The sequence below is a fragment of the Acomys russatus genome, chromosome 5, assembly GCF_903995435.1.
Source record: "Acomys russatus chromosome 5, mAcoRus1.1, whole genome shotgun sequence".
Classification (NCBI taxonomy): domain Eukaryota; kingdom Metazoa; phylum Chordata; class Mammalia; order Rodentia; family Muridae; genus Acomys; species Acomys russatus.
In genome coordinates this window covers 29210268-29233421 of record NC_067141.1, presented here as the reverse complement: position 1 = coordinate 29233421, position 23154 = coordinate 29210268, and the positions used below count along the sequence as shown (strand labels likewise).

Here is a 23154-nt window from a genome sequence, read left to right as displayed (position 1 = left end):
ACTCAGAGGAAGGACAGCAGGTAGCCAAGAAGAGACTTGATACCCTATGAGAATATATAGGGGGAGGAAATCCCCCTCAGGAACAGTCATAGGGGAGGGGAATAAGGGGAAAGTGGAAGGGAGGGAAGAATGGGAGGATACAAGGGATGGGATAACCATTGAGATGTAACAAGAATAAATTAATAAAAATTTTTTTTTTAAAAAAAGAAAGCTTCTCCACAGCCAGGCATGGTGGCTCACATCTTTAATCCCAAGCACTGGAAAGGCGGAGGCAGGCAGATAGCTGTGAGTTTGAGGCCAGCCTGGTCTACAATTCTACAAAGCTACACAGAAAAACCCTGTCTCGAAAAACCAAAAACAAGGGCCATTAACCCTGAAAAGGCTGGCTTCCTGCTCAGCTACCGCTGAGAGCCTTGCACTTGGAGCAGTTTGCATCCCAGTGTGGGTGTGGACACAAGGCTGCTAGGCCACCAAAGCCCAGAGCCCTCTAAAAAGTCCTGGAGGGAATCCCATGGAGGTTTCATGAGAGGCTCTGGGTAGGTAACGTCCTGACACATTGCTGTCCACTTGGGTTGTTGGGAACAAGTTTTAGCTGGGGTAGGAGAGATTGAAAAGGCGAACCTACTGGCCATCGGCAGTTCCACTCAGCAAGCCATAGATGCAACCAGTGGATGTCTAGGGGTGGGGTGGGGAGAGCTTTGTGGTGTCACCCGGTGCTGTTCTTCCCTCACTTCCTGTGGTAACAAAAGTAAGGGCCCTGTTGAGCGCCCTCTGCGTGCTGGCAGTGTGCTTCCTGAACCCAGCAGCAGCCCGCCCTGGGTCGTGATAAGGCCACCACAGGCTGACTTCTGAAAGAAGCGACTCAGCAGGCGACAGCAACCCCAGACCAAGGATAACAGGTGCTCCGTTGCCACCTGCAGCTGCAGCCCTTTGCTGGCTAGGTAAGTGCACGTCCCAGGAGGACTCCTTTGTCCCCTGCCCGGCCATTCTGTGCACAGCAGCCACACTTAAGAGGCTTGTTTGAGCTAGAGGGCTGGTCATGAGCCGTGGGTCAGGACTTGTTTTCTGGGATAGGTGGGCTTGGAGGAGTTGTGAGGAGAGTTGAGTTGTTCCAGTGTCTAGCAGGGAGCTCTTGAGTGAGTCTTTATTGGGCCTTCATGTTCCTACCTGTGAGATCTGAGTTGGCTGGATAATGTCGTCTCCACTTATGATAGTGAAAGTGTCTTAGGTTGGGTGATCACAGTAATTCTCTGTGTGCCCCTTAAGGCCCACCCACCTCCCTGAGGTATCACGGGGTTCCTGCTGGCTTCTGAGCAGCCCAACCGGACCCAGTGTCTGCTCACCTTACCTCAGCAGACGCTGCCACAGCCATGGCGGGAATGAAAACAGCCTCCGGGGACTACATCGACTCTTCCTGGGAGCTGCGGGTGTTTGTGGGCGAGGAGGACCCTGAGGCCCAGTCTGTCACCCTCCGAGTCACAGGAGAGTCGCACATTGGTGGGGTACTTCTGAAGACCGTGGAGGAGATCAGTGAGTCCCCGTGACCCCCACATATCCAGTTTGGCACAGGGGCAGTCATAACAGCTGTCCTGGCACTTGTGGGCCATCTCTGCCCTGTCATAGTGACTCAGGCAACAGCTTAATTGTTTGGTTCCAAGGAAGATATTTCTTCAACTTCCCCTCCCTCCACACTTCCTCCAACTCCTTGTGGTTCTATCCAGTCTCCATGGGACAGAGCATGGTCCCCTGTATACATTGCCTGTGCTGAGGCCTCACTTATGTTCCTGAGGTCTGAAGAATGGCTAGGAGGTTCCTAGGGACCTGGGGGCCCACTCTCTTAAACTTCCTCCCCAGCAAACAACTTGGCAGGCTGGTGACAGTGGGTGAAGGCCCTGCCCCCACAGGAAGTTACGGCAGAGTAGGCTGGGGCGATATCAGTCACCCAGAGCCACCCAGAAGGCCCCATGGGGGCTTCTCATCCACCTTCCTAGCAGAGAATGAGAGCTATCACTTCCTGGGAGGGCGGCAGGAAAGCTCCTGATAGGCAGAGCCGGAAGCCATCCCACCACGAGCTCCTGATAGCCTGAGCCAGACAGCATCCCACTGTGAGCTTGGGTCCTAGGCTCTGGGGTTGGGACAGGGGGAAGGCAGGCTGTCCAGACTCAGCCAACTCTCTATGTATAGTCCAAGACAGGAGCTAGAGGGACTGGGCAGGACAGGTCCCAACACAGCAAATAACAGGGCTGAGGCAGGGAAGGGGACTACCTGAAGCAGGGCCCAAAGAGGCTGTGAAAGCAGAAGTGGGGAACAGAGTGTTGGTCCCACAGAAACGAAATGTCAGACAGAGCTGGAGACTTGACCTGGGCTTGAGAGGTTGGTGGGTCCCAGGGCACAGCATAAGCCCCAAGAGGGCTGACACAGAGCCAGTTAGACCTCACCACCTACCACTCCTGGGCTCCTCGGGCCAAGTCACTTCAGTCCCCTGCCTTAGGGGTGCTATCCTCACCCTCCACTGCCTGTCAGTGATGAGGCCAACCTTCCGGCATGCCAGTGCCCAATGGTGAGAGCTTCCTTGGGCGACAGTAGGAAGAACAGATTTCAGAGAGGCCTCTATGTTAGGGGAGACCTAGCACTGATGCCAAGGACTTGAGGAGGCTCCGAGTTAGGGCGTCTTGACAGTAGAGGCTCCCGGTTTGTGACAAAACAAGAAGGAAGCCCAGGTGGTGCCCTGTCAGCCTCAGAAGGCCCTGTGGGACTAGGTGCTCCCCTTGGAAACAAAGGGTGGGGCAGTGCTGCTAAGACAGACCTTTGCAAAACACTTTGTCCTCAGGGGAGGCAGATTGCAGCCAGGGAGACTCAAGCAGGCCATCCATTGCTTTTGAGGAGAGATGAGGGCTCCAGAGTCCAGATAGGGAGGGCAGAGAAAAGATTAACTCAAAGTGGAACTAGAAGCTTTTAGAAGAACTGAAAGCATGGCGCTGGAGTCTCCAGAAGAGTCCTTGGTGGTTGGATGACCTGAGGAGGAAGGGCGCCTCTGCCCAGCCACAGTGGGCAGTAGCTAGTCTCACTGCATTTAGTGTTCCAGCACTGGCAACGGGGCCAGGTGAACAGGAGTCTGGAATGAAGGAAGCAGTGAGCATGCCCCTTCCAGTAGAGAGGTCCATGCCATGCAGATCCCCACAGAAACCATAAAACAGGAGACCCTCCTCAACCCCCCCCCCCCCCCCCAAGAGGGCACTGCTGAGGGGAAGGAGAGGTTGCCGACTACACCCCTGTGGAGAACAAAGCCACGGCCAGTACCAGCCCTAGTGAACACACAGCCCACATAGCAAGTTTTAAAACTAACGGCTAAAGGGGCTAGAGAGATGGCTCAGCGGTTAAAAGCACTGTCTGCTCTTCCAGAGCTCCTGAGTTCAATTCCCAGCAACCACATGGTGGCTCACAACCACCCACAATGTGATCTGGTGCCCTCTTCTGGCCTGCAGGAGTAATGCAGGCAGAGCACTCACATACAATAAATAAACCCTTAAAAAATAAAAATGAAAAATAAAACTAACAGCAAAAGGTTAAGAGCATGTCAGGTGGTGGTTCCCAGCACTCAGGAGGCAGAGGCAGGCAGAGCTCTGTGAGTTCAAGGCACAGAGTGAATTCCAGAAACCCTATCTCAGGGGAAAAAAAGAGACAGACAGTGAGAGGAAGTGGAGGCAGAGTGGAGGGTTCAGGAAGGGAGCTCCGAGTCATGAGGAGCTAGGAGGAGGAGATGTGGGAGAGGTATGTCAGGGGCTGGCATGAGTCAGGACAGGGGCAGGAATAAAAAAATCAGTGGGAGATCCAGAGAAAGGCCTAGAAACTTAGCTGATGGAAGGCTTGCCTCAAACACACAAAGGCCTGGGTTGGATCCTCAGCAACAGATCAAGTAGCTGTGTACCTGTAATCCCAGCATTTGGGAGCTGGAGGCAGAAGAACCAGTGCATCAAGCTTGTCCTCAGCTACACAGCAAGTCTAAATCAAGTCCGAAAACAGGGCTAAACAAGAACCTAGCAGCCAAGAACCTGGGTTTGGCAAATTCCAGGAGGCTGTGTGAGTGCTCAGAGTAGCTTTCCGGGCCGTGTGTTTCTGTAGTCACACTTCTCTGGGGCAGGATGAGACATCCTCCTGTGTCATCCATTGTTATGACCCCAGTTTCTGGCTAGATGACAAGTGACACCTTCATGTTTCTTCTTTCTTTTTCTTTTTCCTTTTTTTTTTTTTTTGTTGTTGTTGTTGTTGTTTTCAAGACAGGGTTTCTCTGTGTAGCCTTGGCCATCCTGGACTCACTTTGTATACCAGGCTGGCCTCGAACTCACAGCGATCCACCTACCTCTGCCTCTCGAGTGCTGGATTAAAGGCGTGCGCCACCACGCCTGGCTCACCTTCATGTTTCTAACTTAAGTATCCAAATTGCACAACGCTTTGCATGTAGAAGGCATTGGTTAGCAGCCATGGTGGGTGATTGTGTTGCCTACTAGAAACGGAAGCTTGAGAGGGTAAACACCTCGACCAAGGTAGTAACTAGTAGATACCAAAGGCCCTGAAGACAGGCAGGCATCACCATTGCTGGGTGTGGTGGCGCACGCTTTTAATCTCGGAACAGGCGAGGCAGATGCAGGTGGATCTCCGTGAGTTCAAGGCCAGCCTAGTCTACAGAGCGAGTCCCAGCAGACAGCCAGGGCTATAGAGAAAGGGCACTGAGTCAAGCATCCCAGGAGATACATGGAGCTGTAAAGAGTAAACTCAGTAGTGTGTGAAGTGAGGTCATTGATTTGGGGGTAGCCATATTTGGGGCTGGGGGGCTCCCCTGGGAAGTGATGTAACTCCTGAGCCCAAAAGGACCAGCCAGAGTCATCTAGCAAACAGCTGCTCTGGAGCAAACCCAACCTGGCCCACCTGTGACACCAGGGCTGGGATAGAAGTGAAGACGGCTTGGCAGGGCCTCTGAAGGCCAACGGACACCTCGGGTCCTCACAGATCGCAAGCAGGATTGGTCTGACCATGCCATCTGGTGGGAGCAGAAGAGACAGTGGCTGCTGCAGACACACTGGACACTGGACAAGTATGGGATCCTGGCAGATGCCCGCCTCTTCTTTGGGCCACAGCACCGACCTGTCATCCTGCGGTTGCCCAACCGTCGTGTGCTGCGTCTGCGTGCCAGTTTCTCCAAGCCTCTTTTCCAGACTGTGGCCGCCATCTGTCGCCTCCTCAGTGAGTAGCTGGGTCCCCTTCTCTTTCCCAGACCCAGCCACCTTCTTTTTGCCAGAGCCTGTTCCTCAGCCTTCCAAAGGGCTGTGACCTCCCCCAGGTGCCTAGATAGGAAGGTAGGGAGGTGACCTAGCAGACCCTGGGTGCTGAGGCCTTGCTCCTGTCAGGTATCAGGCACCCGGAAGAGCTATCTCTGCTGCGTGCTCCCGAAAAGAAGGAGAAGAAGAAAAAGGAGAAGGAGCCTGAAGAAGAGGTGCATGACCTGACCAAGGTCGTCCTAGCTGGGGGTGAGTGAGCACGGCTGGCCTGACCAAGGTCGTCCTAGCTGGGGGTGAGTGAGTACGCCTGGCCTGACCAAGGTCGTCCTAGCTAGGGGTGAGTGAGCACGGCTGGCCCAGAGTTGGGGTCAGAACAGAGTGAGGAAGGGCTGTGAGGCCAGGCCCAATTGAATCACACCCTTCCTGCAGGTGTGGCACCCACCTTATTCCGAGGCATGCCAGCACACTTCTCAGACAGTGCCCAGACAGAGGCTTGTTACCGTATGCTGAGCCGGCCACAGCCACCACCTGATCCTCTTCTGCTCCAGCGCCTGCCAAGGCCCAGCTCCCTGCCTGACAAGACCCAGCTGCACAGCAGGTACATGGACTGCTCCTAGGTCACCATACCAGGCTCTAGCTTGCCTCCTGCTTCTGGATTCTTCCTCTTTGTACCCTGACTCTGCTTCTGCCATACCCAGGTGGCTGGACTCATCAAGGTGCCTCATGCAGCAAGGTGTCAAGGCTGGGGACGTGCTCTGGCTTAGATTTAAGTACTACAGCTTCTTTGACCTGGATCCCAAGGTGAGCCAGGCTCTGGGACAAGAGCGTCTAGCCCTGGGAGGTTAGCCACTGTAGGGGTCAGTTTGTCTGGCCGTATGTTCATCCGTGCTTCTGTGTGCTGATCCTACCAATGCCCTGCAAGACCTCCAATGCCAAGGCAAATAGAGACGAGTCTCAGTGTTGCTTTCCTTGGGATCTGCCTGCTGGGTGTTTATGGAAGAGGTGGGTGCCGGGGATCATGGTCTTTGGTGTGGAGAAGGAGGCTCCCTGAGCCTGCATGGCCTGGTAGGCAGGAAAGGAGCTTTGAGGGGAGGCCTTTGTGCCTGTTCCTAGGCTTCTCCACCTAGTTTCTCCTCAGCAACATTGCACACTAAGCTTCTGCCTCCACAAGCTGCCCAGGGCCCCACAGGCTCCTCTTTCTACTGTGGCCCTTTCTTGCAAACACACACATGATGGTCTACAGAGCACTTGGTTTCAGGATGTCCACAGAATCCCTCAATACTCTCTTCTCAGCCAAACTGCCCTGGTACCTTCTACCCACATCCACATACAAAAGGACACCTGCCCCCAGCACCCCCAATCCTGACCCTGCAGCCTGGCCCGTGGCTGCGTCCCACCTACACTTTTTGTTTTGTTTTGGTTTTTTGGTTTTTTTTTTTTTTCCGGTAACAAGGATTGAACCCTAAGGTTTCCTATATGCTAGGCAACTGCTCAACTACTGAAATTATTATCATTATCATTATCATTATTATTATTATTATTATTATTATTATCTTTTTTGTTTGTTTTTCAAGATAGGGCTTCTCTGTTACACACAAAGCCCTGGCTGTCCTGGACTTGCCTTGTAGACCAGGCTGGCCTTGAACTCTCAGAGATCTGCCTGCTTCTGCTTCCCAAGTGCTGGGATTAAATGTGTGCACCACCATGCTCAACTCCTTTGAAATTATTTTATTGTTACTTTGTGTAAGGATTTTTTTTAAGATTTATTGTTTTATTATTATGTATACAGTGCTCTGCCTGCATGTACACCTGAAGGCCAGAAAAGGGCATCAGATCACATTATAGATGGTTGTGAGCCACCATGTGGTTACTGGGAATTGAACTCAGGACCTCTGGAGGAGCAATCAGTGCTCTTAACCGCTGAGCCATCTCTCCAGCCCAGGATGTTTTCTCTGTATGTATGTCTGCATACCATGTGTGCCTGGTACTGACAAGAAACCAGAAGAGGGTGTCAGATCCCCTGAAACTGAAGCTACAGAGGGTTGTGAGCTACCATGTTAAGTGCTGGAAACTGAACCTGGGTGCCCTGGAAGAACAGCCAGTAATCTGAACTGATGAGCCATCTCTCCAGCCCTCACCCCTTTTTTAAAATTTAATTTTGAGGTAGGGTCTTGCTGAGTTATCTAAGCTGCGGACCCTGGCCTTGAACTCGCTCTGTAGCTCTGCCCGGCCTTGAATTTTTGGTCTCTCTGCCTCAGTCCCTCCAGTGGCTAGGATTACAAGCCTGAATCTTACCGATCATTTGTGGTGTGGCCATAGCCAACGCCCCTTCCTCTGGAATTATCTTTCTCTCACAGCTTCTGTGCTTCCGGTTCAGGGTTTCTCTCCCTGCAGGTGTAGCCAGGCTCTTTGGCTTCTGTTTCTCCTCTCCTCAACTTTCCACGTGTGCACGTGAGGCCAGCGGTCATTGTCAGGTTCCTCTATCACTGCCTTTCACAGAACCCAGAGCTCATGGATTCAGCTGGCCTGGCTGGCTAAGAAGGCCTGAGGTTCTGCCTGTCTCTGCCTTGAGTGCCGGGGTTATAGGCTGGGGGGTGGGGAGAGATCTGAACGCCGTCCTTTTGCTTACACAGTAAATATTCTACAACTGAGCCATCTCCCCAGGCCCTTCTTTTTTAAAATCATATTTATTGGCCGGGCATGGTGGTGCATGCCTTTAATCCCAGTACTCAGGAGGTGGAGGCAGGCAGATCGCTGAGTCCCAGGCCAGCCTGGTCTACAAAGTGAGTCCAGGACAGCCAAGGTTACACAAAGAAACCGTGTCTCGAAAAACAAACAAACGAACAAAAATCATATTTCCTTATCTGTGTGTGTGTGTGTATGAGAGAGAGAGAGACAAAGAGAGAGAGGGAGGGGGAGGGAGGGAGGGAGAGAGAGAGATGTGCGGAGGTCAAGGGACAACCTGCAAATGTTGGTTCTCTCCTTCTACCATGTGAGTCTCAGGGATTAAAACTCAGGTTGTCAGGCTTGGCAGTAAGTGCTTTCACCCACTGAACTATCTTGATGGTCTTTTTAATAAATTGAATTTTTTATTAACTCAGTTATTTGATCAGTAAATCTTTATGGAGTAAATTGTAGTAATTCAGTACATGTAGTAAAATGCATAATAGTCAAACCAAGGTAATAGGTATATTAAGTATTTTCTAAAATTCATTTTTACAGCCAGACAGTGGTGGTGCACACCTTTAATCCCAGCACTCAGGAGGCAGAAGCAGGTGGATTGCTATGAGTTCCAGGCCAGCCTGGTCTACAGAGTGAGTCCAGGACAGCCAACGCTACACAGAGAAACCCTGTCTAGAAAAACCAAAAGAAAAAAAAGATTAATTTTTACTTTAGGTGTCTTAGTGTTTTGCCTGCATATATGTCTATTACCATGGATGTGCCTGATGCACATGGAATCCAGACAAGGGTATTAGATTTTCTGGAACTGGAGTTACAGACAGTTGTGAGCTGCCATGTGGGTGCTGGGGCTGAGCCCTGCTACTGTGAAAAGCAGCCAGTGCTACTCTCACTCACTCTGAGCACCTCCCCAGCCCCGTGTCTGAGAGACAAATCAGAGTAGTTTATCCTCTCAGGGTCTTGATGTTTCTTTTTTTTCTTTTTGGTTTCTCAAGACAGGGTTTCTTTGTATAGCCTTGGCTGTGCTAGATTCCCTTTGTAGACCAGGCTGGCCTTGAACTCACAGTGATCTGCTTGCCTCTGCCTCCTGGGATTAAAGTGTGTGCCACCACACCTGACTCTTGGCGTTTCTTTCTAATGTTTATTTATTTATTTATTTATTATTTATACAATGCTCTGCCTGCATGTGAGCCATCAGACTAGAAGAGGGCACCAGATTTCATTACAGATGGTTGTGAGCCACCATGTAGTTGTTGGGAATTGAACTCAGGACCTCTGGAAGAACAGCCAGTGTTCTTAACATCTCTCCAGCCCCCTTGGTATTTCTTTAGAAAGGAATATATTTAAAAAAAATTTTTATTATGTGCTTATTTTAAATTTACTTATTTGTGCGTGTGTGCATGCATGCGTGTGAGTGCCTGTGTGTAAGCGCTGGTGTGCTCATGCGGAAACAAGTACGCAGGGGTCAAAGGAGAGCTCCTGCAACTCAGTTCTCACCTTCCACGTAGCTGAACCAGGGTCTCTTTTGTTGTTTCTGTGGCTACACTGGGTACTCCAGGCTTGTTGGCCCACAGGCATCCAGGCCATTCTCCTGTCTCTGTGTCCCATCTGCCTATGGGAGTACTGGTGTTACAGATTAGGTCTACAGGCAGGTGTGGTGGCGCATGCCTTTAATCCCAGCAATCAGGAGGCAGAGGCAGGAGGATTGCTGTGAGTTCGAGGCCAGCCTGGCCTACAAAGTGAGTTCAGGACAGCCAAGATAACAGAGAGAAATCCTGTCTCGGGAAAAGCAAGAAAGAAAGAAAAAGAGAAACACAGATTGGGTCCACATGTAGCTTTTCCGTGTGGGTTCTGCGTGTCCGACCTGGGCATCAGGCTTGCGTGGCTCCCGTCTTAACCTATGTAGCTTTTCCGTGTGGGTTCTGCGTGTCGACCTGGGCATCAGGCTTGTGTGGCTCCCGTCTTAACCCATTGAGCTGCTTCCCAAGCCCACGTTGATTTATTTGAGTGTGGTGGTGGCACATGCCTGCAATCCCAGCACTCGGGAGGCGGAGGAAGGCGAGTCCTGTGAGTTCGAGGCCAGCCTGGTCTACAAAGCCTGAGTCCAGGACAGCCAAGGCTACACAGAGAAACCCTGTCTCCAAGGGAAAAAAATGTCACTTTGTCCCTTAAGGGAAGCCTTCCTGACTCTGCCTTCTGAGTACTGAGATTATGGTCACTTGTAAAATAGTTCTTTAAATAGTTTTTAAATTATCTTTCTTGGTTTTGTTCCCCACTGCTGAGATAAAATACTTTAATAAAAGCAACTCAAAAAAGGAGGGTTCATTTTAGCTCAAGATAAAATACTTTGAAAAAAGGGAGGGTTTATTTTAGCTCACAGCTCAAGGTGCAGTCCGTTAAGACATGGAAGTCAGGGGAAGTGCTTGAAGCAGCTCACAGCTGGGAAGTAGAGGGCAGTGAAGGAACAGCTGTTGGTGCTCAGCGCTCCCTCTCTCTCTCTCTCTCTCTCCACACACACAAACACACACACACACACACACAGTGGATGGGTCTTCCCACATCAATTAACATAAAATCATTCCCACACACATGCCCAGAGGCCCATCTCCTGGGTGCTCCTAGTATAGTCAGTTTGACACCACTGACCAGCACAGTATGACAAGGTCTTGATTACAGAATGGGGATGTAGCCCAGAGGTAGAGAACCTGCCTAGCAGGTGCCAGACCCTGGGGGCAGCCCCAGCACTACAAACAGAAAAAGAAAAAAAGAGTCCTTGTTTGGGCATGGAGTGAAGGTCCTGGGAAACTGGTCTGACCCATCTGACCTCTCTGGAGTTCGTACTAACCTCAGTAAACTCCCCCACCCCCACAGCTGCAGCCCTAGTAGAGACTGACTGGGGCAGCATCCCCAGGGCCCCCTGTCATGCCTGTGCCCTGAGACTCCGGTTCCTCCCACCTCCTGTGGACCCTGCCTGCTGTCACTGTCCTTTCTGCTCCTTCCCCAGCTCTACTGCCTCTCAGTGACTTGGGGCCCCTGCTCCTCCACCACACCTGCCCCTCTGGGAGAGCAGGCTCTGTGCACTTTGCTCCCAGCCCGGATGCAACTACATTACCTCCATCCCTGCAGGTTCTCAGCATCAGCAGCAAAGCCGCCTCTGCCCCACTCCTCCTTTACCCCTCCTTATTCTCTGGGAAAGCTGGAGTTGAATAATATAGGTTTTTATTACAGTGTTTAATTTCATTTATTTATTATTTTTATTTCATGTGCGTTGGTGTTTTGCCTACATGTATGTCGGTTGAGGGTGTCAGTTTCCCTGGAGCTGGCTGGAGTCACAGACTTTTGTGAAATGCCATGTGGGTGCTGGGAGTTGAACCTGGGTGTTTCTTTAGAAGAGCAGTCAGTGCTCTTTTTTGTTTTGCTGTTTGTTGTTGTTGTTGGGTTTTGCTTGTTGGTTGGTTTGGTTTGGTTTGGTTTTTTGTTTTGGTTTAGTTCTGGTTTTTTATTTTTATTTTTTTGAGTCAGGGTTTTGTTGGAGAGATAAACATGTTTTTGTGTTGATCCCAAGCGTGGGATGGGGAACAGACTAAAGAGAGCAGGATGTTTATCCCCTTAGAAGTCGAACCACTTCATGGGGGAGCTTGGATGTTGCCAGCTGAAAACATCCTAATAGAGACTCTGAGAGGAGATATATATGTGTGTACACACACACACACACACACACACACACACACACACACACACACACACACACACACACACACAAAGAGGCTTGAGAGGAAGGACTTGGGATTGTTTTGACTGTTCATCCCTGCAGTTCAAGAGACGCTCCTAGAGAGGACACCTCCAGGGAAAGCTTCAAGGCTTTGGACTCTGGCTGAGGCTCCAGGCCTCAGCTGCTGTTCCAGGTTCCAGCAGCCACCTTGGTTGAATTGTGGGTTTGCTCAGATCCTGCTGACTATGCCAGGAGAATCGTTCCTCACAACTAATATCCTTAAGGTTTCATTATTGCGTTCTTTAATCTCCTTTTCCTATTGTTTGGGTTAGTCGGGTTGTAAGTGAGGTATGCTCTGTTAATGACTTCATAATGAAATATAATTGTTAAGAAAATTGAGCCAACAGGGTTCTCTGCAGCCATGGTTGTCCTAGACTCACTTTTGTAGAACAGGCTGGCCTTGAACTCACAGAGATCTGTCTGCTTCTGCCTCCTGAGTGCTGGGATTAAAGGTGTGCCTCACCATGCCCTGCCTTGGTTTGTTTTTTCCAGACAGAGTTTCTCTGTGTAGCCCTGGCTATCCTAGACTCACTTTGTAGACCAGGCTGACCTAGCACTCAGAGATCTGCCTGCCTCTGCTAGGATTAAAGTCCTGTTCCACTATTGCCTGGCTACAGTCAGTGTTCTTAATCACTGGGCCATTTTTCCAGCACCCTTATGTTTGTTTGTTTGTTTGTTTTTGGTTTGTTTGTTTGTTTGTTTTAAGTGTTTTGTTCTTACTTTTTGAAGCAGGGTATCACTGTTCTATTGCTGTGAAGAGACACCATGACCAAGACAACTCTTATAAAATAAATTGTTTAATTGGGCCCTTGAGTACAGTTTCAGAGGGTTAGTCCATTTTCATCATGGCAGTAGGGAGGCAGGCAGGGAGGCAGCAGGCAGGGAGGCAGGCAGGGAGGCAGCAGGCAGGCAGGCAGGGAGGCAGGGAGGCAGCAGGCAGGCATGGGGCTGGAGAAACAGAGCTGAGCAGATGGCACCACTCTTTTTTTTTTTTTAAGATTTACTTATTAGCCGGGCGTGGTGGCGCACGCCTTTAATCCCAGCACTCAGGAGGCAGAGGCAGGCGGATTGTTGTGAGTTCGAGGCCAGCCTGGTCTACAAAGTGAGTCCAGGATGGCCAAGGCTACACAGAGAAACCCTGTCTCGAAAAACCAAAAAAAAATTAAAATTAAAAAAAAAGATTTACTTATTTATTATTAAGTATACAGTGCTCTGTCTCATGTATACCTGCAGGCCAGAAGAGGGCATCAGATCACATTATAGATGGGTGTGAGCCACCATGTGGTTGCTGCAAATTGAACTCAGGACCTACGGAAGAGCAGTTGGTGCTCTTAACCTTTGAGCCCAATGGCGCCGTTCTTATTCAAACCATCACACGTGTCAGAATTTTGTTTTGTTTTTATTTTTTTGAGACAGGGTTTCTCTATGTAGCCCTGGCTGTCCTGGAACTCACTCTGTAGACCAGGCTGGCCTTTAACTCACAGAGATCTGCCTGCCTCTGCTGGGAGGCACTTACCACCACCTCCTGGCCTCTCCAAACTCACTCTCAGCGGAGGCTGGAGTGCATTTCTGTTTCTCCTGCCTCTGCCTCAGAAGTGTTGAGATTACAAACATGGTCTACATCCAGCTTTGTTTTCTTGGATTTTATTTTGTTTACAGACAGTATCTCACTGTGTAACCTTGGCTGTCCTGGAATTTATTATATAGATCAAACTGGCCTTGAGCTCATAGATCCACCTGCCTCTATCTCCTATGTGCTGCGATTAAAGGCATATGCTACCATGCCCATTTTAAAAAATTTATTACCAGCACTCGGGAGGCAGAGGCAGGTGGATCACTGTGAGTTCGAGGCCAGCCTGTTCTACAAAGTGGGTCCAGGACAGCTAAGGCTACACAGAGAAACCCTGTCTCGAAAAACCAAAAAAAAAAAAAAAAAAATTAATTAATTTATTCATATTACATCTCGATTGTTAGCCCTTCCCCCATGCCCATTATTTATTTATTTATTTGTTTGTTTGTTTGTGCTTTTGAGACAGGGTTTCTCTGTGTAGCCTTGGCTGTCCTGAACTCACTTTGTAGACCAGGCTAGCCTTGAACTCAGAGAGATCCACTTGCCTCTGCCTCCTGGAGTGCTAAGATTACAGGTGTGTTTATTTATTAATGTGTATTTTCCTGTGTGTATGTCTGTGCACCATGTGTGTACCTGTTGCCTGCAGAGCCCAGAAGTGGGTGAAGGACCTCCTAAGACTGGAGTTAAAACAGTTGTGAGCCACCATGTAGGTGCTGGGAACTAAACCTGGGTCCTTTGGGAGTGCAGCCACAGGGTTTCTACAAAGCCTACTGCCCTGGAACTCACATATTATAGCCCAGGTTGGCCTTGAACTAGAAGCAGTCCTCCAGCCTTAGCCTCCCAGGTGCTGTATACTGCAGACAGGTACAACTTTTTTTTTTTTTTTTCCCGAGATAGGGTTTTTCTGTGTAGCCTTGGCTGTCCTGGACTCGCTTTGTAGACCAGGCTGCCCTCAAACACACAAAGATCCACCTGCCTCTGCCTCCCAAGTACTGGAATTAAAGGCGTGTGCCACCATCGCCCGGTGACATGTACAACCTTTACTTTTTGTGTATGCTGGGGCTATAGCCCAGAGCCCATATATGCTAAGCAAGGTCTCTGCCATTCAGCTGCCTCCAGCCTACAACTTAACTTCTGTATAAAGAACCCTTCTTTCTCCTTCTTTCCCTCCCTCCTTCCTTCCTACCCTCCTGCCTTCAGTGGCGCCTCATTTTGGTACCCAGGCTAGAGTTGAACTTAGGCCAAAGCCATCCGCCTGCCTCAGTCTCCTGAATAGCCGAAATTTCTGCACGTACTCCTGAGCCCAGACCCCTATTCCATGACCTTGCAGTTTTACACACAGCTACTCAGCTACTGGTTGTCAGAAAGATGAAGGCTTGGCTATCCTGCTCTCCTCCCCTCCTCTCTGCCCCCCCCCCCCCCCCCGCCACCCAGCATACACATTTCCCAGAGTCTTACTAATCTACTGGTGTTTATAGTGTTTGCTGAAAACAACATGGCTATGACCACAAATAGTAACATAAACACTGTTCTTAGCAGAAGCCAGAATAGCTGTGTTCGTGTTTCCTTTCATGGTCACATTTCTTTGGAGCTGATAAGTGACATATATGGTATCATAGGTTGAACCCAGGGCCTGCAGGGCTGGGCTCCTCCACCACTGAGTTTTACCTATCCCCAAAGTTAACTGTCCATAGTGATAAGAGAGGTTGACCTGGACATCTCTCCCCACGTACTGTGACTTGCTATTGGGGGTCTGCACAGGGCTTGCTTTCTTTGTTTCTTTCTTTCTTGTCTTTTGGTTTTTTGAGCCAGGGTTTCTCTGCGTAGCCTTGGCCATCCTGGACTCACTTTGTAGACCAGGCTGGCCTCGAACTCACAGCGATCCACCTGCTTCTGCCTCCCGAGTGCTGGGATTAAAGGCATGCACCACCATGCCCGGCTCTTCTTTTGGTTTTTCAAGATGGCGTTTCTCTGTGTAATAGCTCTGGTTGTTCTGGAACTCTCTTTGTAGACCAAGCTGGCCTGGAATTCACAGTAATCCACTTGTCTCTGTCTCCCAAATCCTGGGATTACAGGCGTGTGCCACCTACCATGCCTGGCTTGTACAAGTCAGTTTTTTTTCCTTTTTCTTTTCTTTTCTTTCTTTCTTTTTAATTCACTTTACATCCTGGTCATAGCCCCATTCCTCCTTTCCTCCCAGTCCCAACCTCCCTCCCCATCTCCTTCCCCTATTCCTCAGAGAAGGGGAGTTTCCCTTCCTATCCACCCCAGCTCATCAAGTCACATCACTTGTCACACACAAGTCACTGTGTGTGTCCTCTTCCCCTGTAGCCTGGCAAGGCAGTCCCGCCAGGGGCGAGTGACCAAAAAGCAGACAAGAGCCCATGTCAGAAACAGCCCCTGCTCCCCTTACTAGGGGACCCACATGAAGCCTGAGCTGCTCATTGCTGCATCTCTGTAGGGGGCCTAGGCCCAGCCCATGCATGCTCCTTGGTTGGCCCTTCAGTCTCAGCAAGCCCCTCTGGGCCCCGGCTAATTGGTTCTGTTGGTCTTCTTGTGGAGTTCCTGCCACCTCCAGGTCCTTTTCTTTCTTTCCTTTTCTAAAATATTTAATATTTATTATTATGTATACATTGCTCTGCCCGCATGCCAGAAGAGGGCATTAGATCACATTATAGATGGTTGTGAGCCACCATGTGGTTGCTGGGAATTGAACTCAGGACCTCTGGAAGAATAGTCAGTGCCCTTAACATCTGAGCCATCTCTCCAGCCCCCTCCAGGTCCTTTTCTCTTTCCTCCCCTCTTTTCTATAAGACTCCCTATGCATCACCCACTGTTTGGCTATGAGTCTCAGCATCTGTTTTGAACCACTGCTGGGTGGAGCCTCTCAGAGGAAAGCTCTGCTGGCTCCTTTCTGTAAGCATGGCAGAGTATTGTTAATAGTGTCAGGAGCTGGCTCTCTCCCATGGGGCACAGGTTATCTTAACCCAGCTCTTCCACACAGTACCCAGCACAATACCTCCACTTCCAGAGCAGGTGAGAAAAACTAGGCGCGGTGATGTAATCCCAGTAAATTGGGAAGCAGAGGCAGGAAGGTGGACGGGTCAAGGCTGCCTCAGCTCCATGACGAGTTCAAGGCAAGCTTGGGCAACACCAGCCTCATCTCAAATTAACAAGCAGCAACAACAATAATAATAGTAACAATAATTTATATGTATCTTAGTAGGGTTAAACTATTTTTTCAATATTTGTGGGGGTGGGTCCTGGCCTTTTAAGAGTGCCTTTGCTTAACTATTGTTCTCCCCTGTACTTTAAGCCATCTCTGCCATCTCTAGGTAACTAGTACTTCCCTACCCAATACATATTTCTCCACCCCCCCTCTGTTTTTCAAGACAGGGTTACTCTGTGTAGCACTGGCTGTCTTGGACCCCGATTTGTAGATGAGGTTGGCCTCAAACTCACAGAGGTCCACCTGCCTCTGCCTCCCAAGTTCTGGGATTAAGGGCATGTGCCACCACTACACAACTCTTTTTTTCTTTTCTTGAAACAGGGCCTCACTGTGTAGTCCTGTTTAGTTTGTAACTTGCTATGTAGAAATCCTCCTACCTCTGCCTCCTGAGTTTGAGTGCTGGGATTAAAGAAGTGCAGCACCACAGGGTGTGGTGAGCCTTTAATCCCAGAATCTGGGACAGACAGGCAAATCTCTGTGAGTTTTAAGGCCAGCCTGGTCTATATAGTGAGTTCCAGGACAACCAGAGCCACATAATAAGACTGTCTCAAAAAACAACAAGCCAGGCGTGGTGGCGCACGCCTTTAATCCCAGCACTCAGGAGGCAGAGGCAGGCGGATCTCTGTGAGTTTGAGGCCAGCCTGGTCTAGGCCAGCCAGGGCTGTTACACAGAGAAACCCTGTCTTTAAAAAAAAACCACCAACAACAACGAGAGAGAGGAGGTGGGGGGGGCAACATGGTCTCACTCTGTACTCCAGACTGTTCTAGAATTCATATGTCCTTAGGCTGGTCTGGAACTTGTGATATTCCTCCTGTTCAACCTCCCAAATTATGGAATTACAGGGATAAACCATCACACTCCACTAGGTCCAATCTCCTCCCCTCAGTATTATCAGTCTGTGGTTGGTTGAATCAGGATTGGGAGCCACAGATCTGACGCTGAACGTACATCTTGGGACACTGTGCACACATTTCCGAGGAGAAAGGTGTAGGGCTCAGGGCATGCGGAGTCAGCTGAAGCAGGGCCTCCACCAACAGCAAGTGACAGCTTCCTGGCTCAGCAGCCTTGGCACTGCCTACTTCTTTACAGTGTAGCCACTATGCCAAAAGACTGCCCCACAGCGTCACTGTGTAGCTTATAGGCCTCAAGCCCCACCTACCTTGAACAGTTTGGTTTTGGTCATTGTGTATGACTGTGCAACCACCATCACATCCAGTTTTAAAACATTTTTTCCTGTTGCAGAAAATTCTCTAGTGCCCATTTTCCATTTTCTGTCCCCTAACACTCACCCCAGACAACCAGCTGTCCAGCTTTTCCTGTGAGCCTGATTCACGGTTCCCACTGACTCATGGCGTCTGCCTCCTTCTTAGTGACTACCCTCCTCAGTGCTGCTTCTGCTGGTGTTTTTGCCAGTGTCTGTACTGTCTCTCCTTACTGGTTTGGAGTGTCTGTCAGAGAGATAACTCTCAAATCTATTTCTCCACCCTATGCCTTTTGTTTGTTTGTTTGTTTCCGGGACAGGGTCTCTCTGTGTAGCCTGGTTGTCCTATACTCTCTTTGTAGACCAGGCTGGCCTTGAACTCACAGCAATCCACTCACAGCGATCCACTTGCCTCTGTCTCCCGAATGCTGGGATTAAAGGCGTGCGTCACCAAGCCCGGCTGACTTAGAGCCCTTTTATTCCTTCTCGCCTTTAGTGGTCCATTGTCACCCTGCAATAAACCAAAGGTTGTGATGGTGCTTTCCTGTGGCCTGTACTCTCCTGAGAGATGAGGGAGCTACCTCAGGGGAAACTGACTTCTTTCTATTCTGGGAACACTACTCAGGGGCTGGCTTCCTCTCATTTCCCTACCCCTCAGCAGGAGACTGGCCTGCACATAGAACAGAAGGTTATGGAGAAAGCTGCACTAGGCAGTGGGCAGTTCAGCAGGGTAGAGCTGGACTCCGCTGCCACGTTAGGCTGAGCCTGGGGATCCAGGACCGGCGCCCTCTAACTAGCCTCCCCATCCCCTCTGCTCCAGACAGACCCAGTGCGGCTGACCCAGCTGTATGAGCAGGCCCGCTGGGACTTGCTGACAGAGGAAATTGACTGCACTGAGGAGGAAATGATGGTGTTTGCTGCCCTGCAGGTGCCTGGGGACCTGGAGGGTGACTGGGTACAGGTTCAAAAGGCCTTCCAGAAGTTCAAAGAAGTCCATCTGACTTCTTCCCTCCCCCACGACAGCCTTCATGGGGGTCCTGTGGGGGCAGGTGGGCCTCAGACTCAGCTCTAACTGTGTCCCTAGTACCACATCAACAAGCTGACCCTGAGTGGGGATGTGGATGAGCCGGCCTCTGGGGACCTGGGGCTGGATGACCTGGACGCGGCCCTCAACAACCTGGAGGTGAAGCTGAAGGGGTCAGCACCGTCAGACATGCTGGTGAGGAGGGGCTCACCCTGGGAACAGGGTTGGGGCCAGGGACAGGTAGGGGACCCAAGGCTCCCTCTGACTTCTCTTCTTCCTCCAGGATAGCCTCACCGCCATCCCAGAACTCAAGGACCATCTCCGAATCTTCCGGTTAAGTGTGGGGCCTGCCTGGAGAGAGTGGAGGAGGGGGAAGGCAGGGAAGCCATGGTTCACAAGCTTCCTGCTCCCTCCAGGCCCCGGAAGCTGACCCTGAAGGGCTATCGCCAGCACTGGGTGGTATTTAAGGACACCACACTCTCTTACTATAAGAGCCAAGATGAAGCACCTGGGGACCCTATTCAGCAGCTCAACCTCAAGGGTGAGGGAATTCCGGTAGCAACTGCTCTCAGTCTGTTTCCTCTTAGGGACCTGGTGGGTACTATCTGCCCTAAGGAGGCTGTCTGTCTGTAGGTAGTGGGGCTGGCTTTCATACAGGGGCCTCTTAGACAGCCACTTCCTCCTTGCAGGCTGTGAAGTGGTCCCTGACGTCAATGTCTCTGGGCAGAAGTTCTGCATTAAACTTCTGGTACCCTCACCGGAGGGCATGAGTGAGATCTACCTGCGCTGCCAGGATGTGAGCAGGCTGGACCAAGGGCGGGAAGAGGAGTGAGAGGGGCAGGGAGCAGGGCTGGAGCGGCATTCAGGGTAAGAGTGGACCCAGCAGAGCTTACTCACAGCCCTCTCTCTCCTTGCTCCAGGAACAGCAGTATGCGCAGTGGATGGCTGCCTGCCGACTGGCCTCCAAGGGCCGCACCATGGCGGACAGCAGCTATGCCAGCGAGGTGCAGGCCATCCTGGCTTTCCTTAACCTGCAGCGGGCAGGCGGTGGGAGTGGAGTCTCAGGGAACCAACCTCAGGGCCTGGAGGCCTCTGCTGAGGGCCTTAATCCCCATGGCCTTGTGGCTCCCCGATTCCAGCGAAAGTTCAAGGCCAAGCAGGTGCCTGAGGGAGTGTGGGGGTGGGACCCACCAGGTTTACCTAGCCACTTCCAGCAGAACCTTCTTCCTTAAAAAACCCTGTGCTGTGCCAGACACCTCTCTGGAGGGGTTCCAGGCCTATTGTAGGACCTGATCCAGCCATATCTGCACCTTGGTGGCCCCACAATGGCTGCCTTCTCTTGCTCTAGGCTCAGTATACCGTGCCCTCAACAGGGCAGGCAGGTTGTGAGGGGATCCCAGGGACTTTGGATAAAGGGAAGCCCTACTAATCTATTACCAATATGGCCCCACAGCTTACCCCACGGATCCTGGAAGCTCACCAGAATGTGGCCCAGCTCTCCCTGATCGAGGCCCAGCTGCGCTTCATCCAGGCCTGGCAATCTTTGCCTGACTTCGGCATCTCCTATGTGATGGTCAGGTAGGATCCCAGTGCCATCTCTGGTCTCACTTGCTGCCCGATGCTGTGTGCTCATATGCCAAGTGGGTTCCAGGCACAGGACCCAACGTCTCTCCCGCTGTGTTCTCTGTGGGCGCCTCTCTCTGGGAGGTCTGTGTATTCCCCCATGTGCACTGCTGTAGATATCCCAGAGAGAACATAGGTCAGGAAGCGAAAACTCAGTGCTTATCCCAGTTCTATCATGGATGCTTCCCTCTCTAGGTCTTGGCCAGCTGTCCTGCAGGGTGGGGTGACATGGGATGGTGTCATAGGGCAACCCCTGAGAACTCAGTTCTCAAGTCTGCAGAGAGATGTGGTTGACAGTGATATACACTTATGCAGTCATATTTGGAGGCATGAACTATTTGCCTAATGTTACCAAATGCTATTATAATGCCCCCTGCTTTGTATGCAGGTGCACCTCAGGTGTTCCTCAGGGGCTGCCCTTCTTGTTTTTCTTTTTTTACTTTTTTTTTTTTTCAAGACAGGGTTTCTCCATGTTAGCCTTGGCTGTCTTGGACTTGCTTTGTAGACCAGGCTGTCCTCGAACTCACAGTGATCCACCTGCCTCTGCCTCTCGAGTGCTGGGATTAAAGGTGTGTGCCACTGCGCCTGGCTGTTTTTTTACAATTTTTTAAGATTTAGTTTTGCCAGGTGATGGCACATGCCATTAATCCCAGCACTTGAGAGGCAGAGGCAGGTGGATCTCTGTGAGAGTTTGGGCTAGCCTGGTCTATACAATGAGTTTCAGGACAAAAAAAAAAAAAAAAAAAAAGAAATGAAAGAGACCTAGGGTTTTTTTTTTGGTGTTGTGAGCTACCATGTGGGTGCTGAGTCCAGATTTGGTCTTCTACAAGCACTGCAAGTGGTTTTTGGTTTGGGTTTTTGGAGACAGGGTCTCTCTGTGTAGTCTTGGTGTCCTGGATTTGCTTTGTAGACCAGGCTAGTCTCAAGCTCACAGCAATCCGCCTGCTTCTGCCTTCTGAGTGCTGGGATTACAGGCGTGGGCCACCACATCCGGTTTACTGCAAGTGTTCTTAACACCTGAGCCATCTCTCCTGTCAAAGAACAACTCAAAGGAACCTGGTTCTCTCCTCCCACCATGTAGGTCCTGGGGATAAACTCAAGGCATCAGGCTTGAGAGTGGCTGAGCTATCGTACTGGTCCTATTTTTTTTTTTTCTTTTCTTTTCTTTCTCTCTCTTTTTTTCTGAGACAGGAATTCTCTGTGTAGCCCTGGCTGTCCTGAACCAGGCTGGCTTCAAATTCACAGAGATCCAACTGTCTCTGCCTCTCCATGCTGGGGTTACAGGTGTGGTAGCGACCAGCTAGTTTTTTTTTTCCCCCTTTATTTCTTTTGTTTTTCTGTGTATGAGTGTATGCTTGTATATATGTCTGTGCAGCACATGTGTTCATGGTGCTCTTGCATTGGATCCCCTTGGAACTGGAGATACAGGCGATTGTGAGCCACCATGTGGGTGCTAGGAACTGAACCTGGGTCCTTTGCAAGAACAGCTGGTGTTCTTAACTGCTGAGCCATCTTCCTACTCCACCCCTATTTTTTTCTTCATGCTATTTTAAATCTGTATGTGTGTATTCATACACATGCTGTAGCAGCTCTATGAGGGCCAAAGGGTAGCCTTTAGGTCAGGGTTACCTTCCACCTTGGTAGAGGCAGCTCTTACTCATCACTGTGTATTCCAGGCTAGCTGGCCCCACTGTCCAGACTCTCCTGTCTCTGCCTCCCAGCTTGCCGCAGGCACACTGCAGATACATTAGAGTTGCAAGGGCTGTGTATTCTGTGCGTGGCAAGAGCTTTATCCATGGAGCAATCTTAGCCTGTCCACCTTGTTTTTGAGAAAGGTCTCATGTTGGCCCAGCATTCACACAGCAGGGCAGGCTGGCTGGCCAACAAGCCCCAAGGATCATAAGCAGGCACCACGGGTCCTAGGAACCGTGGGTCTCTGTTCGTGCAAGGCAGTGCTGTGTTTATTGACGTAGGCATCTTCCCATCCTCCCCTTCCTGTTTGTGAGCCGGCTTCACGCACCATGTATGGAGAGTAGCCCCTTTGCTGGGATGACAGAGCTGCAGTACCATGCCTGGCCTGACCTTAAGGCTAAGAGAAACGGAATGGCTGCTTCAGGCTGAGCAGCTGCCGAAGTGCAGAGCTGGGGCAGGCAGGCGAGGCTGTGCTCCACCCTGAGAGCCCGGCACAGTGTACGCATGGGTGGGTTCCAGGGAGAGCGTACAGCATAGCTCTCACTCACATTCTCTCCCCCTGGGATTCAGGTTCAAGGGCAGCAGGAAAGATGAGATCCTGGGCATTGCCAACAACCGACTGATCCGCATTGACCTGGCCGTGGGTGATGTGGTCAAGACCTGGCGCTTCAGCAACATGCGCCAGTGGAACGTCAACTGGGACATTCGGCAGGTAGGCCCCGAGGGAGGGCGGGGACAGGGACAGGTAGCCTGCTCAGACCCAACCAGGGTGAGGCAGAGGCTGCTGCTTGCTGCCCCGCCCACTGGACCCGTGGCCCCTCCTCCGCAGGTGGCCATTGAGTTTGATGAACACATCAACGTGGCCTTCAGCTGTGTGTCTGCTAGCTGCCGCATCGTGCACGAGTACATCGGAGGCTACATCTTCCTGTCCACTCGAGAGCGGGCCCGCGGGGAGGATCTCGATGAGGATCTGTTCCTGCAGCTCACAGGTGGCCACGAGGCCTTCTGAGGGCAGCCAGGCTGCCCCTGCTCCGTTCACCACCTCCAGGGACCCTCCCAAGCCACACCCACCTGAACTTACCGCCCC

The 23154-nt window shown here is 50.9% G+C and overlaps 1 protein-coding gene across 3 annotated transcripts; it reads left to right on the top strand.

Annotated features, from left to right (window-relative positions):
• The first annotated feature begins 837 nt into the window (after positions 1 to 837).
• Fermt3 (FERM domain containing kindlin 3) lies at positions 838 to 23139 on the top strand. 3 transcript variants are annotated; one of them, XM_051146024.1, is made up of 15 exons: positions 838 to 941; positions 1357 to 1530; positions 5008 to 5241; positions 5406 to 5525; positions 5706 to 5874; positions 5975 to 6077; positions 18549 to 18656; positions 18813 to 18947; positions 19036 to 19085; positions 19169 to 19293; positions 19442 to 19548; positions 19673 to 19912; positions 20206 to 20330; positions 22638 to 22779; positions 22897 to 23139. In XM_051146024.1, exons 2-15 carry the CDS (start codon positions 1371 to 1373, stop codon positions 23074 to 23076), a joined length of 1998 nt encoding a protein of 665 aa, XP_051001981.1. In that variant the 5' UTR covers positions 838 to 941; positions 1357 to 1370; the 3' UTR covers positions 23077 to 23139. The 3 variants fall into 3 exon arrangements, with proteins under 3 accessions (XP_051001981.1, XP_051001980.1, XP_051001982.1); XM_051146023.1 differs by having other exon boundaries at positions 863 to 941; positions 1354 to 1530; XM_051146025.1 differs by lacking the exons at positions 838 to 941; positions 1357 to 1530; positions 5008 to 5241; positions 5406 to 5525 and adding an exon at positions 5550 to 5569.
• The last annotated feature ends 15 nt before the right edge of the window (positions 23140 to 23154 follow it).

Bases quoted from the DNA above. Each gene is read 5' to 3' on its own strand.
- Fermt3 (XM_051146024.1), top strand. From the start codon at position 1,371: ATGGCGGGAATGAAAACAGCCTCCGGGGACTACATCGACTCTTCCTGG. The intron at 6,078-18,548 runs GTGAGCCAGGCT...CCTCTGCTCCAG, and splicing joins TCTTTGACCTGGATCCCAAG to ACAGACCCAGTGCGGCTGAC. The intron at 19,549-19,672 runs GTGAGCAGGCTG...TCCTTGCTCCAG, and splicing joins TCTACCTGCGCTGCCAGGAT to GAACAGCAGTATGCGCAGTG.